Genomic DNA, 14,472 nt, shown 5'->3' with positions numbered 1-14,472 from the left:
TACAGTTCATTTCATGTGTCACATCACATAAAACCTTGTATCATCCCTACAGGCAACAAGTATTTCCTGCTAGAGAGAAATTAGCTCTTCAAAATTAGAATCCCCAAGCCTGCCAGCATGATGTTCTGCCAGAAGCATTGCAGGCTCTCAGGCCTGAACATCAGTGCCTGCTCCTCCACTTGTTCCATTTGCCAAGGGAGAGCAGAGACATCAAATGAACTTCACAATGTAAGAAACACAATGAAAAAATGAATAATATGAAAATACTCCAACTGTCCTGGGCTAAACTAAAGAATACAGGCATCTGTCCAGAGGTGACTGGCACATATGAGGAAAGCAGAAGCTGAGCAATTCACACCCTGCACACCTTCCCCAGCTGACACTGCTGGGGAAGAGCTGGCAGGGAGAAGAATGGTCCTTAGTTCCTCAATGTTTTAAGTTTAATTAAGCCAACAATCAGCAAGCTTTCATGTTTTGCTTTGCATAAAGCCTGAAAAGGAACTTTCATCTTTGCAGGATTAAAAGATCTATGGTCTGATTTTATTTTTATTACTCTAGTTTTATACCATTTTAACTCAAATTGATTCAGGGATATTACATTTTATAGCAATGACAGGTAAGAACCACACTTAGTCAACACTACACACTAACAGAACAACTCTGAACACAAAAATTCATAAACTTTTCAACTGTTACAAGTAACAGCAACCTCTAAGAAGTTTATAATTTTATTTTTTTTTAAATCTATGGGCTCCAACACAGTATCTACATATCCATTACATCTTTTTTCCACTGATAGAGACAGAAATATTGAGACTTACTTTGCCATGAGTGTTGAGTGTTGAAAGAGCTGCATCCAACATGCACTTCCTGACCTCAGGACTCCGATCATTCAGAGCATCTGGCACAAAAAACTGAAAGAGGGGCTTCACCTGAGAACTGTCCAGATGCTCTGAGAGCTTATTAAGGGCCAGTGCTATGCCACACCTGTGAAGAAGGTGATGAGCCTGTGAGCTGACTTCTCATAGAACTGAGAGCTCACAATCACATTTGCTATCAATAGCAATTACAGAAACAGAGCAAGAGCCATTATGGAAACAAAATGCCTCAGCGTGTCCAACCTCTGTGCATTTCATTACATAACTCCATGCTGCAGTCTCCCACAAGGACAACAACCCCTCAGCCATATAATAGCTTTTATCTCAATTAAGCATTAGGGATACTTGAGCCAACTTAGACACCAGGATCACTTCAACTACTGCTGAAATGCAGAAGCTTTACAACAAGGTACATCAGCATTAAGGATAGATTAGCTCAAGACAAGTAGCAAACAAGATGATCTCCAATTAAACCGGTACAGAACATACAAGTAAACGGAAAGTAATTATCCAAACTGGAATTTGGCCAGTTCATTAAGGCTTGCACTGCTGCTCTTGAAACAATCAATGGCCCATACAGAGGTGGGAACACGGTAAGCTAAGACAAAAATCAGACAGTCTGAGAGGGAAAGACTCTGTTTTTATCAGGACATAGAGATGACAGTATCCAATATTTTGATGCAGTTCTGCTTGCCCCTAGTTTGCTTGAGGGGCACATTCTCTACCAGAAGGACACATGAAAACAGCAAGTCAATACAATTGCATGTAATTTGTTCTCCTAAATAAAAAATCAAAAACATTTCATTTGGATGCACAGGAAGTGATGAGATCAATCTGACTATGACTGTACCTTGCTTCCCACTGGTCAGGCGGTGATTCAGATATCACTCGTCCCAGAGCATCCAAAACTGGAGGTGGTCTCTGGAAGGAGAAAAGATTTCATTAAAATGCCTTTTCTAAGGATAGGCACGCAGAGAATTTGTCAACCATACCTGCAATGCCATTTGATAATACTGCACAGAGTTATGATACCACTAGCAGGACAGCAAGGTGAAAAAACAAGCAGAAAGCAAGTTTGGGGTCAAAGTTACTTCAGCTGACACTGCCCTAGCACAGCCTTTCTGTATCATCTAAGGCACCCCTCCCACTTGTCCAGTGGTGCCATCAGTGGCTGATTACATGAAGTTCGGGACACTGAAGTCTGTGCTAAGCTCAAACAGGACAACAGTAGATCCAATGCACATCTTCAGGACAGACAAAAGGGTATGTGACTAACAGAAAATAAAGCAGCAGCTCATGCCTGTCAACCCCTTAGGGCAAGAGTACTTACATAGAGCTTCTCCTGGTAGATCTCTGTGAGCTTGCTCATGACCTCTGCTGCTTGCTTTCGGTACTGAGCTACAGCTCTGGAAAGAGCCTCAGCCCCTGCCTGTCGCACTGCCTCTTCGTGGTAGATGACATCTTTGATCAGCAGGGAACACAGATCAGGCTGCAGCTCCAAACCCATGGACTCCCACAGCCTGCAGCACACACACAGAGGTGATGGGTCATCCTTCAGCAAAAAAGCCACTGCTACATGTACAATTGGAGTGACCTACAGCTGCCCTCCAGCTGTGGGGCAAAGCCCCTGAGTGCAGCTCCATGTCATGGGCAGAGAAGAGATCCCCCTAAAACCCAGTCAACAAGGAAGAACCCTTACCTCTCTGCCAGTTTCTGAATCTCATCTTCAACATCAAACTTTACTACCCAGAGGCGACGCAACAGGTTCAGTCCATTCTTCTCATCACTGTCTGGGGTTGGCAGAACCATTTGTAGCTCCATCAGTCCCTGAATTAGTTAACAGGAAAATCAGTGCCAGGACATGATTTTTAGACATAAACACTTTAAAACACTTAAAACTTTTGGCAAGTCAAGCTCTCAGTGGTTGGAAGGGTCAAAATTTATGTTTGCTTGTGCCTCTCACTGCCCATGATGGTAAAGGACTTCCTATTACTAGTAGGTGAGATGGTGGGACTCAAGAACAGTGCTCCCCACAGGCAGGTTGCAGAGAGGCTCTGGTGACTACAGTCTATTCTGCTTCTAAGTACAGACAAGACAGCTCAGGTGGCCTAAAATGGAATTTGTTTCATGCAAAGTCTCAGAAGTGACTAAGCCTGCAGCTTTCCAATAACAAGGCCTAGTACAAACAGGAATTTTTTGACAGCTTCTCTCTTTAAGACTAAGCTCTATCCAATTGTAAACAGAAGGTGTTAAGTAGTCCTAATTATATCTCTTTTAAGGAAACAAAGGTGTGGATAAACCCAGAGTACTCCTTTGTGCAGATAAATCCAGCCCAAAGAACATGACTTGGAGCATTATTGTTCCGACTGCCTCTGAACCCCTGCCCAAAGCCTGGCATCACAGCTGAAGCCTCTCTGCATCTAGGTGTTAGAAGAAGATTCACCTCCCAAAACATGAATGATTCCCACCTACCCTGAGAGCTGCATCTCGAACATTCATGCAAGGAGACTGCAGGGCCTGCAGGAGCACATCGATCTCCTCCTGCTCGGCATAGGCACAGCCGTCCTCACCGCTGCTGCTCGCGCACAGCGCCGTCAGCGCCTCCGAGGCCAGCACCTACAACAAGTGTCACAGATTCCCCTGCACCTTGAGCTGCTGTCAGAGCAAGCGCTGAGTGCTGTCACAGCAGAAGAAATTCCCAAAGAACAGTGACAAAACCGAGATGTGACGAGTTCAGCCCAACTCTTTGCTTTTTATTGTTGACCTTTCTGCCGCCTCATCCCTTACAACAAACACTCAGAGGAGAGACTTACTGAGCTTATCTGGCAGAGCAAGCCTTAGAGAATGAAAAAATGTCACCTCTGCAAAACTGAAGAATATATTTGGTACAATAAAACCCACAGAAAAAATATGCAGACATTTTAATCCAAGAATACCATAAACACAGAAGAAAATTGGGAATGTATCAACCACCACCATCAGAGACTTACACCAAGTGGTACATTTCCCTCATTCAGATGCTGATGAAACTTAGGGAGAATCCTGACTGTGGTTATGAGGCTGAGCACTCACCTGTAACCGTGGAGAACCCGTTCCTATCACCCGGGTCAGCAGAACCAGCATGTCCCTGCGGGGCAGCAACTCTGGGCCATTCTGAAAGGTTGAGAGGAGAAAAGGGCAGGGGGGAAGGATAAAGGCTTTTATCTTGTGATTTCAAAGTGCCTTGCCTATGTATGACACTCCTTAAAAAATCCCAGTCAAAACCTAGGGCTAGACAGGTACCAAAACCCATGGCAATCCTATACAGTTAACTCTAACCTGGAGAATTCATCTGCTTTGTCCAGTTTATTCATCAGCTGTTTCATCCCATGGCACATCTGAAGGAGGTCATCTGACCCCACAGCCCTCACCTCATCCACCAACAAAGACTGGCCATTTCCTGATGATCTCAGCTGAGCATGCACTGTAAGAATCTGCAGAATCTTGACCAGGAACTCCTCCTTGTCTTCACTGTTATGGGGTGTCTCAGTCATAACCGTCTTCAGGAGAGGAAAGACTAAGGAAAATGCTGGAGCTGATAATGGGGCAGCACCTGTAAAAAGGAAAAAACCATTCTGTGAACACAAGTTGATCCTCCCATGACTTGGTTGATAGTACTGCCTGGTATAAAATGTACACCTGAGTAGCCTGTAATAGATATGGCCAAGCTTCAGCCTCATGCACAAAGATGCTGAGTAAACCTAAGTATTTGCCACTTAACAGCAGCAACGGTGTAGCCCCAACAGCGACTTTTGGCATTTCAGTGTCAGGTTAAGGGTAGGACTTGATGATCTTAAGGGTCTTTTCCAACCTAAATGATTCTATGATTCTACCTGGCTTCAATTAAAGTCACATTAAGATTCTAAATTACTACCAATGCCTCAAGAGTATAGAAATACATACTGTAAATAGAATTGAAACAATTCAATGAATTAGACAATCACTTAAAAAGTTCATTTGTCCCAAAGCAAAGCCCTGTTTGTCAGCTGCATTTCCTTTAAATACTTCCTACCAACTTAGCTAACCTGTCATTCCAACCTTCAGCTGGATCCTTCAGCATAAAGTCCTTCTAATTCTGGTGCAAGCTTCGACTCCCCTCCTTGAAAAATTAAAGCTTTTGGATTGATTGTTAAAAGATTTTGCTCCTTCCTTTCTACAGGGCCTTGGCTATAGCATATAAAAAATGCTCCTTCCAGTCCTTCATTAGTCCAGTTAATATTCAAGCATCAGGTGCCTATGGAAAACATTTCCTTCCTATATCCTATCTGTGCTGACAGAGAATGCCCAAGTTTAAATTTCTAAATGCAGATGAAGAGCATTGCAGATACAATACTGCAGTATTAGTCAGCTTATGTAGGGCAAAAATACTGCAAAAGTAGTTCAAGGGACAAATATTAAATCCCAAACACATTCTGAGCTCCTATTTAACATGAACAGCCTCAGTAAAACCCTCTCTATTTCTCATGTGGGATTTTTCTCTCTGTTTGCTCAGTATCTGTTTGCTTTTACATTTTTCTTTTATTTTTTAATTACTGGGCAGATATTTTTAGCTTTAAACCACTGTCCCTCTATAAACAACAGGAGGAAGAAAGCTTTATTGGAGAAGAAAAATGTTCTACTTACAGAGTAGCTGCTATTGACCAACACAAGAAAGATTATAGGATGTATCTTGGCATTTCAGCAATGAATGATAAATTCTACCATCCATATTACAAGGAGGTATGGTGTCTCTTAGATCTCATAGTAACCTAAGAAATTAATCCCTACTAAACCATGTCACACAAGTACATTCCAAAGAACTTGGAAAATGAGGAAAAACCCTTTGGGAATATAGTATGACTTGCCCAACAAAGTGCTGTGGAAACTACTACCCTTGTCTCGCAAAAGTGGGAAAAATAATTAGATATTAATTTAATAAAGCAGTATAGGAAATCTTGAGGGACTAAAAATACTTCCACTATTTTCTGGAAATAAGCCTGGAAAAAGATTCAAATGTTAATGAATATGCACTTACTACATCAATAAATCGCACATGGAGACACCAAATTATCACTGAGATGTTCAGCACTGAAGTGCTGATCAACATGGCCAATGGTCAGCAGTGACAGTGACATGTGCCACAGTCACACCACTGAACAGCACTGAACTATGGGGCTAAGGGACCAAACAGAATCCCACATTTCCCTTAAGAATATACACCATCTACAACAGCAGCTTTTGATTGGGTTATTTGAGGAACAGCTCCAAAGCCTGGGTGAAGTGAACCACCTCTATCCCTGGAGTACACCCTGAGACAGCCAAAGCCATCCCAGCCCTCAAAGGACACACACCAACCCTCCTCTTCTGCACTCTGATCTTCAGTGAAGTGGCACAAGTACTTGTGCACTCTACTGTGAAAAAGATGCTGGAAGCAACCTAAATTAAAACTAACTCCAGGAAATAAAATTAAAAAAAAAATCAAGAAAAAAGTTTTACTTTAACTCAAATCATTGCCTTGCACTGTAAAAATATTGGTGGCTGCCTTCACATTACAGAGTGGAGAGAACTGCTCTTTCTACAATCATGCCACTATAAAATATTCATGAACTGCAGCACCACACAGCAAACAAGCAGAGGCCATGGGCACTTCACTGCTGTGATCACAGATAACAAGCAATTATTTTGTCTCTCCACTTAGTCTGACTGAATCCCTTATGCTGAGTGGTGTTGAAAGGTAGGAGCTGTCCTTGGCAAAGATGAGCCTTAATTTCACTCCTGTTATTTCTGTATGAACCATTTTAAGAAAAAACACTGTTATTTCATTTCTACACTTAATTATAGTTACAACATCACTTCTACTGCTACCAGCAGAAAAAAAACCCTTAAGGTTTTTCATATCTATGAACAGCTATCCAATTAAAAAAGAAAAAACAAAGTTTTGCTTGCAAAATTTAATACAAACTCTGAAACTAGACCAGTTCATAGTTATTGGAGGAAGGGGCAGTGTCAGCAGGATGTACCATATCTACCATACTTCATACCTGGCTCTCCCTTGCTGGTTCGGCTGGGAATGGTGTGGGCATGCAGCAAACTGACCACTCTGTTCAGAGCAACAGGCAGCTCTTCCTGACACCAGGATTCATCTAATTCACACTCTGGTTTCATCAGGCGCAAGGTCACATGGCTTACCAGAGTACCTGAATGGAATAAAGAACCCATGAGAGGGCTAAACCAAAATATTTCTCAAGAGAAAAAGCCCCAGGAACACAGACCCAAGAGTTGTAACAAAGCTCTGGGGAAGAGCCCAGGCTGCAAAGAGGCTCAGAGCAGGAAGCCCAGCCCAGGGCTGTCAAGGGACAGTTTTCTTCCCATGTGTGAGTTACATTCACACCCTCCAAACTCTGCACAGGAAAGATGGTCCCACAGTGACCAGCTGCTCCTCAGAGCTGGTCACTGACCAGACAAGTCTTTGTCTTTGGTGCCAGTCCTGCCCAGCAGTAGGATCGCTGAGAAATCAGTCATTCCCTAAACACTGTTCCAGGTGATTTTTCCTCCTGGCTTTCTGTGGTACATGGTCATGACCCACTATCTGTAAGAGCAAGAATTTTCACCACCATCAAAATGACACACCCTGCCCTTAAACAGCAACTGCAAATACTCACCAAAGGTTTTCAGTCGAGGAGGCATGACACAGGAAGCTAAGGAAAGAAAAGGCTTCTTAATCCTTGGAGCAGCCAAAGGAGATCGAAGAAGTGGCAAGAAGGAACTGATGAGACCAGGGATGTACTGGGTGAGACCAGGAGGCTTTTTCTTTATAACAGTGTCCAGGAGTCCTAGAGCTGTTTCCAGCTCATTATCAAGCTGTAAGAGAAACAATTCAAGTGATTACTATAAAAAAGCTCCACTGGGAAAAAAATCGGGTTGTTAAATCTCATTTCTAATAACAGAAACAAAGAGGTGATTGCTACACCATTTTCTCTCTATCAGTGATTTGGGTCATGGTAGCTTCAGAGGTGGCAAAAAATACAACCAAAACTCACTTCCTTCAGCCGTTTCCTTATCTGAGCCTCCCTTTCCAGCTGTGCATGCATCAGCTCCTTCTGCTTGCTCGTCAGCTGCACCTCATCCTTTATTCCCTTCTTCTTCTTTATCTCCTGCAACAGAGAGCCATGGTCATTATTATCTGACAGCTACAAACACCATCCATTCAATTAGTCAGAGAAGCAAGTTGGAAATGGGGGTTTTTGCAATTTATTTTTAAAACAGTGTGAAAATATCCTTCCAAGTGCATCCCTTCTGAGTAAAGACACAAAATGGAAATTAGCAGGTTAACAACACTTAGGTGTCCCTTTAGCAGCGTAACCTAAGTTTCTCTGCATTGCTCACAAATTATTTGGTATCATTAAAAGTGCTGCCCAGTTCTTTACAGGGGATGATGGTATGTCACCCTCCCCAGAGCTAAGAGAAGTCAACCTTCGTTTAAAAAATGGGATACATACAGATAGAAGTATTCCAAGTAGTTCGGAGAATCTTTCCCACCAGCACACACACATATGCCATGGAACAACACATGACTTGCAGTGAGGATTCTGACCAGCCTGGCATTCCTTTTTCCATCAACTCACCTCCTTCAGCTCCAGCTCAATGATTTGTTCCTTGAAGGAATAAGCTTTGTTCTCCCTCTTCATATTAGCCTTTTTCATACTATCCTGTTGAGCACTGAGAAAGAAAAGTAGAGAAAGAATCAGCACTACTCTGGAGTAAGGGCTAGGCATGAAAATCCAGGAGCTTCTATGCAGAAAGAGCATCTGACACACCCAGTCCCCAACTGGCAAGAATATCAGCACTACACAAAAGATGCATGAAGAAATTATGAAGAATTACCTCTGTATTATAGATTTGTCATACAGTTCTCCCTCAGGTGTTTTCATGATGGCAAATTCCTCCCGAGTAACCTGGCACAGAGCTGGATTCTCCATTGATGCTGAGATAGTGCTGATGAGCTGTGGGAGCACTCTGCCAGGTGAGAGCAGGGAGAGAGACCCCACTGCATTCATAGATGACTGTCAGGAAAATGAAGGAAAGAACTTAATCAGTCTTGCTTAAAATTGTCTCCAAGAAGTATGGCCTGCTGAGGCAGCCCCCACTACATTCCAATCCCCAATTCGTTGGTTCAGTGGATACTTGAATCTTATCTAAAATTCTACTCAGTTGCTTGTACATTCTTTTCCTCTTAAATGCCAGCTCCTTTTACCCAGAGACATTCTCTTTTAACCTCCCTCTTCCCCACCTTTTAGACAGCTCTCCTTCCTTATAGACCAGTTAGTACTGAACTCTTCCAAGATATCTCCCAAAACTAACACAAGGAAAGGAGTTTATCACCTGGCTCTCTGGAGTGTAGGTGGTGATCCTGGGCAAGATGTCATTCAAGTGTTTGGTAATGAACTCTTTTGGATCTATCTTCATCTTGATGAGGAGGGCTGGCCAAAGTCCTGGCTGCACTGCCACTGGCAAGAAGAATAAATGAGCATAATAAACACGAAGCAGGCTGCTAAACTAAAAGGTACAATAAAAACTCATACACTGGCCATGAGAGTCTTATCCCTGCACTTACCTACAGATGGATGATGGCTCACCAGCAGCATCTCCAGGGCCAGTTTCTCTGGCTCAAAGGAGTCCACATCCAGCCCTGCCACACTGGAGATGACACACAGGGCCTCATGCAGCACACGAGGGGGAATGTATGTCCTGCCCAGCTCTGACAGCTCTCCTGCCTCTGTCACCAGCACCTCGTGAGGCAGAACCTGAATGGACAACACCAAACCTTCCTGAGACCTGAGCACACTTCCCCACAGTAACATCAGGCTCAATGCAAGCTCCCTGTCAATACCAAAAACCTGAAGTTTTCAAAGGAAAGAACAGGATACAGGATAACAGCAAAACCAAAGCACAGGGAAGACAGTGACAAGAACATTAAGAACGGAGGACTATACTGGATTTGGCAAGCTGGGGTAAAATAAAACTAAAATGATCACTTCTGGCAAAGACTCTGGAAAAGGTTGAGCCAGCTGGCTGGGAACAGTATGCTCAACTTCTGCAGTCTATAAGCCAGGGCCAAAGAACCAAGATACGAAAAAAAAGGAATGTAACACTTGGTCTTTCAGCAAAGATTAAATTTGCATTAAAATAATAAAAATACATGGAAAACTACAGCTTCCTCCCCAAAACATTTTGAATATGTCTTTTTCATGTACGTAGGGAAGACCAGGCATACCCCAGACACTGATACTGTAATATGCAGAAATCCACTAACAAGTTGCATTCCAGGAGATCATCTGGAGCTGAATCCTGTTCACATCAGGCTGTATGTCAATGCTAACAGCAAACCTAGAGCAGGGAGGTGATTGGCACCACTCAAACATCTGTCTGAGCAGACACTCGCTGGCTACTCACCTTATGAGAACTGAGAACCACTTTGAGCTCCTCCAAAAGCCCATAGGCCAGCTTGTACCCTCCCAGAGAGGACAAGAGCTTCTTCACTGTTTGGTGGGCCTGTCTGCGGACGTGCCAGGTGCGGCTCAGCAGCACAGCCACCAGGGCACGGTAGTACTGCCTGCAAACACAGACACACGGGGTTAGCCAGGGAGGCAGCTCTGCAACCAAGGGGACACAAAGGACCAGGGGTTCTACATTCTGCAAAGCCCCAGGCCCACCCCTGCAGTGGCCACAGCAGCACTCTGGGGTCACACAGGGACTGGGGACAGCAAGTCACCGTACGTACTGAACTTTGCTTTCAGGCAGCCGCTGTGCATGATCCAAGAGCAGGCGCTCTGTCAGCTGCAGCACTGTACACATGGCTGGGGGAAAAGACAAATATTTAAAACTGCATGAGACTTGGTAAGGAAACAGATTTTTTTACCTGAAAACAAATGAACAGCAAGCAGGACACATTAAAATAGCTCCCCAAACTGAGCCTCTACATAATCTTCTCATTGAAACCAGAGACAAATCCAACTCAGATCTGCCAAGACTGGGAACTGAACCATGATTTCATTGAAATGTTGTTAGCTGGATCCCAGGACAATTTTCCTGACCATTGTGTGTGACCTATTTTGGTCTAAGTTGACAGAGCAAAGCAAATTATAAACACCATGCTCAGTGCTTCAGTTCTGTTAATTCCTGAGCTCTGCCAAAACAGCTTCAGTGGCAATGAAATGGGTACTGAGTGTCAGCTGTCACAAGGCCCTTCCATTTCCTTACCATTTCAGATGATAAATAAGTGATAACTCAGGTTCAGGAAGAAATAAATTAATTCATTTTCAAGCTGAGACTACAGCTAGTGTAGATGTACTTGTGAAGAGTACACAGTTCATTTTTTTGTACTTCTGAAGAGTACACAGTTCATTTTAATCTGAAACTATCTCCAAGGATCTTAGAACAGGGCTAACAACATTACTTCTTGTCAAGTACTAAGAAATAGTTAAATAGCAACTGGATACACATAACTGCCAATTTACCTTCCTCTGACGCAGATTGCAAAAACTTCTCAGATGTAAAAATTTGTTTTTTCTCATCCAAAATCAGCTGCCAGAAACCACTCAGCTTAGACTCTGGAAGGAAAAGAACAGATGTCCATCAAGGATGTTTCAAAATAAGTCAGAACTCCTCAGTGCACATAAAATACAGCAGAATTCTCTCTCCTGAAATCCCTCAAGTTACTTCTAACCTTACTTGTCTTCAGTTCTAAAGCTTCTCATTTCTCTCATTGAGAACTATAAACATGCTTAAAAAACACCAGCTGACAAAAAATACCTTTCTCTGACTTATATGTGTGAAATGTAAAGTCTGATTCACCTTAATCTTTCATAGGGCAAACCATCCTAGAAGTAAAGAAAAGGAGGGAAGTAGTGTGCATTTGGTACAACAAACCTGATTTTATATCCTGGCAGATGTATGAACTCAGAGAGGTCTTGTTATACCCTCTGATGGGAGACAGAATTCCAGCCCCTATGCTTTCCAAAGATTTGGAAAAACACTAACCAAATAACACTCAAGTAATACTTCCAATGCATCAGTCAAATCCCACCATGTAAGGTCAGGGTGAACAACTCCTGTCAGGATAAAAAGGAATATCACCCTACGTGAATGGAAGCTGGAATTTGCAAAGCCATGGAAGAGCAAGAGCTCTTCACTGACATAAACGAAAAAGATGGGAATTAATCTTTCCCTGGTTTACAGAATACCAATGATTCTCTATGTAGAAACTATACACAAATTAAGAAACAGTATCTTCCTGTCAAGAAGTGTTAACCCTCACAACCTGTTTGTATTGGATTCTGGCAGCTGTTTTGTGACCTTACCAGTTTGTCCCTCAATTACAGACATCCTGCAGATCAATAAAGCTGCAGCAACTCCTTCAGTTACCAAGGGAACCTGAGTACTTTGAGATGCTGCTTTTTCTACTGTCTGGATCAGCATGGGCAGCAAGTCCATTCCCTGCAATAATGTGTCACCTGAGGGGACAAAAGAGACACATTACAAAACAGCATGGTCCTCATTTTACAACCCAGTTATCTGCCATGAGACAAGGAAAGGAATCAGACACACACTGGGAAGGCTGAATCTCCCCAAAGTATTTGCCAATGACTATCACTAAATTGCAACTCTGAAAAGCTCAATGGCAACCCCTTCAATCCTTTCCTCACAGACAGAAAAGTCCCATCTCAATAGATTAAGTTTCTGTTCATGGGTTGCAACAGAAAATGCTAATTCAGTTACATCAAAGGAATTACTTTAAATCACAGGAAGTCTGACTTCAAAGATTAATGTTTCCCTGAGAGAGGGAAAGCAAATTCCTGGCAAGTCATGACCATCTGTTTCACTTCAAACATTCAGCAGTTAAGGAATCCCAGAAGTCTACAAATGTGGATGAAATGCTGCAGTCAAAGGGGGCAGGACCAAATGTAAATCTCTAGAGGATCATCATTCCTCGAGTTCTTAATTCCAAGTTTGGGGGGGTTTTTTTAAACTTCCAAGAGTCACAGCCAGAGACCAAGATCCCACTGTGCTGGGTGCTATATAAAACGAAAGTATGGCCCCAGAGCTAGAAACCTTATGATTTAGGTGTAAGACAAAAATAAAGCAATCAAAAATTACTTCAAGATCTATGAAAGACAGCATGATGGGCATTTTAGTTATACAAGGAAACAAACCATCTTTATAAACTTGAAGGCAAAGGAGAGTTTAAGAGAAATATGAAGGAGGACAGTAAACAGACATTGCCTTACAAAATCTTTCCTAATCTGCACGGCTCTCTGTATCAGGAAGTACAAAGATTGGTAACTCTCCTCCTAAGCCCCACAGCCAAGAGTTATTAACAGGTGCCCAGTTTTACCTTTGAAGGAGGCTAGCATGCACTGCAGGTAGGCATGTCTCACCGCTGAAGTTGAGGTTTTAAGGCTGAAGGCTTTCTTTAGCCATTCTACCAGCTTTTTAGGAACTTCCGTGGTGAAGCGAACACACCAAAGAGCCAGGACAGAGACTGCATGAACCAGTGTGCCTTCATGGACTGGAGAGAACCACAGAGCTCACATCAGTTCAGCAATTGCAGAGAGGACAGAACGTAAAACAGAAAGCAGCTAACAACATCAGGATACAGGAAAAGAACAGGCACAGCACAGTCTCCATGGGGTTGCTCATCAAAACAGGGCAACAGATTCTGTAACACAGCAGTGAAGAATCCAGATTTATCCCGAATAACCATGTGAAAATCCTGCTCAGTAACAAAGCAGCTTAGCAAACCCAGAGCAAAGGCAAGAGGTCTCACCTTCTTGTTGCAGGAAAGGGATGAAAAGCTCAGCCACAGTTGCACTCAGAGCTTGGCTGGAGGGTCCAGAAACCACATGGTGACTAAGGCTGCCAATCCCTGAAAGGACACAATTCTCTCAGTAGTTCCCAAACTACCAGCAAAACATCTAAAACCTATTGAGAACAACCCTTGTAGAGACATCTCTTTTTCTTGTCACTATATCTGGATATCACATCCACCTGTATCACACTGCCAGACCTCTATATTCATTTTCACTCTGCGTGCAAGTCATCTCCATTGAATAAAATTTTTGGCGTACCAGCCAATTATTTGCTTTGAACAGAAAGTCAGGAATAGGAAGGTATCCAGCACCCTTTATGGCTTCAACTACAGCCAGTTTAGAGTGATAGGCAGGAAATCCTAAAGGCTGAGGTACAGATCCCTCCCATTCAGCCTTCTGCTCAATTTCTTCCACCAGAGAAGCAGCTTTCTTCTAGGATCCTCACCTGAAAGGACACTCATCTTCTGAGCAACAACTGTCAGCTTCCCCTCTGAGCCTGCCAACAAAACACAGGAAGGTGACAGATGATTACAGGAAACAGCTCTGTGTTAAATCAAGAATCTCCTCCAAAACACAAAAGCTTTCCCCATTATCCCTGATCCAGGCTGAGCCACCTCTTCCATAAAGGCAGTAAAGAGAACAGAAAATACAATACAAAACTCATTGAGGCTGTCAAACCTTGATTCATCCCTACTGCTTATCCTACC

The 14,472-nt window shown here is 43.0% G+C and overlaps 2 protein-coding genes across 3 annotated transcripts in view; both read right to left on the bottom strand.

Moving 5' to 3' along the window:
- The window catches only part of GCN1 (GCN1 activator of EIF2AK4), a 38,227-nt gene that overhangs the window by 17,262 nt on the left and 6,493 nt on the right, over nucleotides 1-14,472 (bottom strand). For both annotated transcript variants that reach the window (XM_066331318.1, XM_066331319.1), the window contains exons 12-32: nucleotides 14,211-14,261; nucleotides 13,723-13,821; nucleotides 13,291-13,464; nucleotides 12,257-12,409; nucleotides 11,414-11,506; nucleotides 10,678-10,753; nucleotides 10,350-10,509; nucleotides 9,511-9,700; nucleotides 9,279-9,403; nucleotides 8,781-8,959; nucleotides 8,522-8,615; nucleotides 7,937-8,050; nucleotides 7,559-7,757; nucleotides 6,938-7,093; nucleotides 4,289-4,470; nucleotides 3,951-4,031; nucleotides 3,351-3,494; nucleotides 2,578-2,705; nucleotides 2,209-2,398; nucleotides 1,729-1,799; nucleotides 822-987 (exon numbers count right to left, since the gene is read on the bottom strand). In XM_066331318.1, coding sequence (XP_066187415.1) covers nucleotides 822-987; nucleotides 1,729-1,799; nucleotides 2,209-2,398; nucleotides 2,578-2,705; nucleotides 3,351-3,494; nucleotides 3,951-4,031; nucleotides 4,289-4,470; nucleotides 6,938-7,093; nucleotides 7,559-7,757; nucleotides 7,937-8,050; nucleotides 8,522-8,615; nucleotides 8,781-8,959; nucleotides 9,279-9,403; nucleotides 9,511-9,700; nucleotides 10,350-10,509; nucleotides 10,678-10,753; nucleotides 11,414-11,506; nucleotides 12,257-12,409; nucleotides 13,291-13,464; nucleotides 13,723-13,821; nucleotides 14,211-14,261 — 2,825 coding nt within the window. The remainder of the gene's footprint in view (nucleotides 1-821; nucleotides 988-1,728; nucleotides 1,800-2,208; nucleotides 2,399-2,577; nucleotides 2,706-3,350; nucleotides 3,495-3,950; nucleotides 4,032-4,288; nucleotides 4,471-6,937; nucleotides 7,094-7,558; nucleotides 7,758-7,936; nucleotides 8,051-8,521; nucleotides 8,616-8,780; nucleotides 8,960-9,278; nucleotides 9,404-9,510; nucleotides 9,701-10,349; nucleotides 10,510-10,677; nucleotides 10,754-11,413; nucleotides 11,507-12,256; nucleotides 12,410-13,290; nucleotides 13,465-13,722; nucleotides 13,822-14,210; nucleotides 14,262-14,472) is intronic.
- PXN (paxillin) overlaps nucleotides 7,609-14,472 on the bottom strand; it is a 61,905-nt gene continuing 55,041 nt past the window's right edge. The window contains exon 12 of the transcript XR_010744921.1: nucleotides 7,609-7,620. The gene's annotated coding sequence lies outside the window, so the exon portion shown is untranslated. The remainder of the gene's footprint in view (nucleotides 7,621-14,472) is intronic.

This window comes from Sylvia atricapilla, chromosome 17, assembly GCF_009819655.1.
Source record: "Sylvia atricapilla isolate bSylAtr1 chromosome 17, bSylAtr1.pri, whole genome shotgun sequence".
In the NCBI taxonomy this organism is placed as follows: domain Eukaryota; kingdom Metazoa; phylum Chordata; class Aves; order Passeriformes; family Sylviidae; genus Sylvia; species Sylvia atricapilla.
This window is presented reverse-complemented; position numbering and strand designations above follow the sequence as displayed.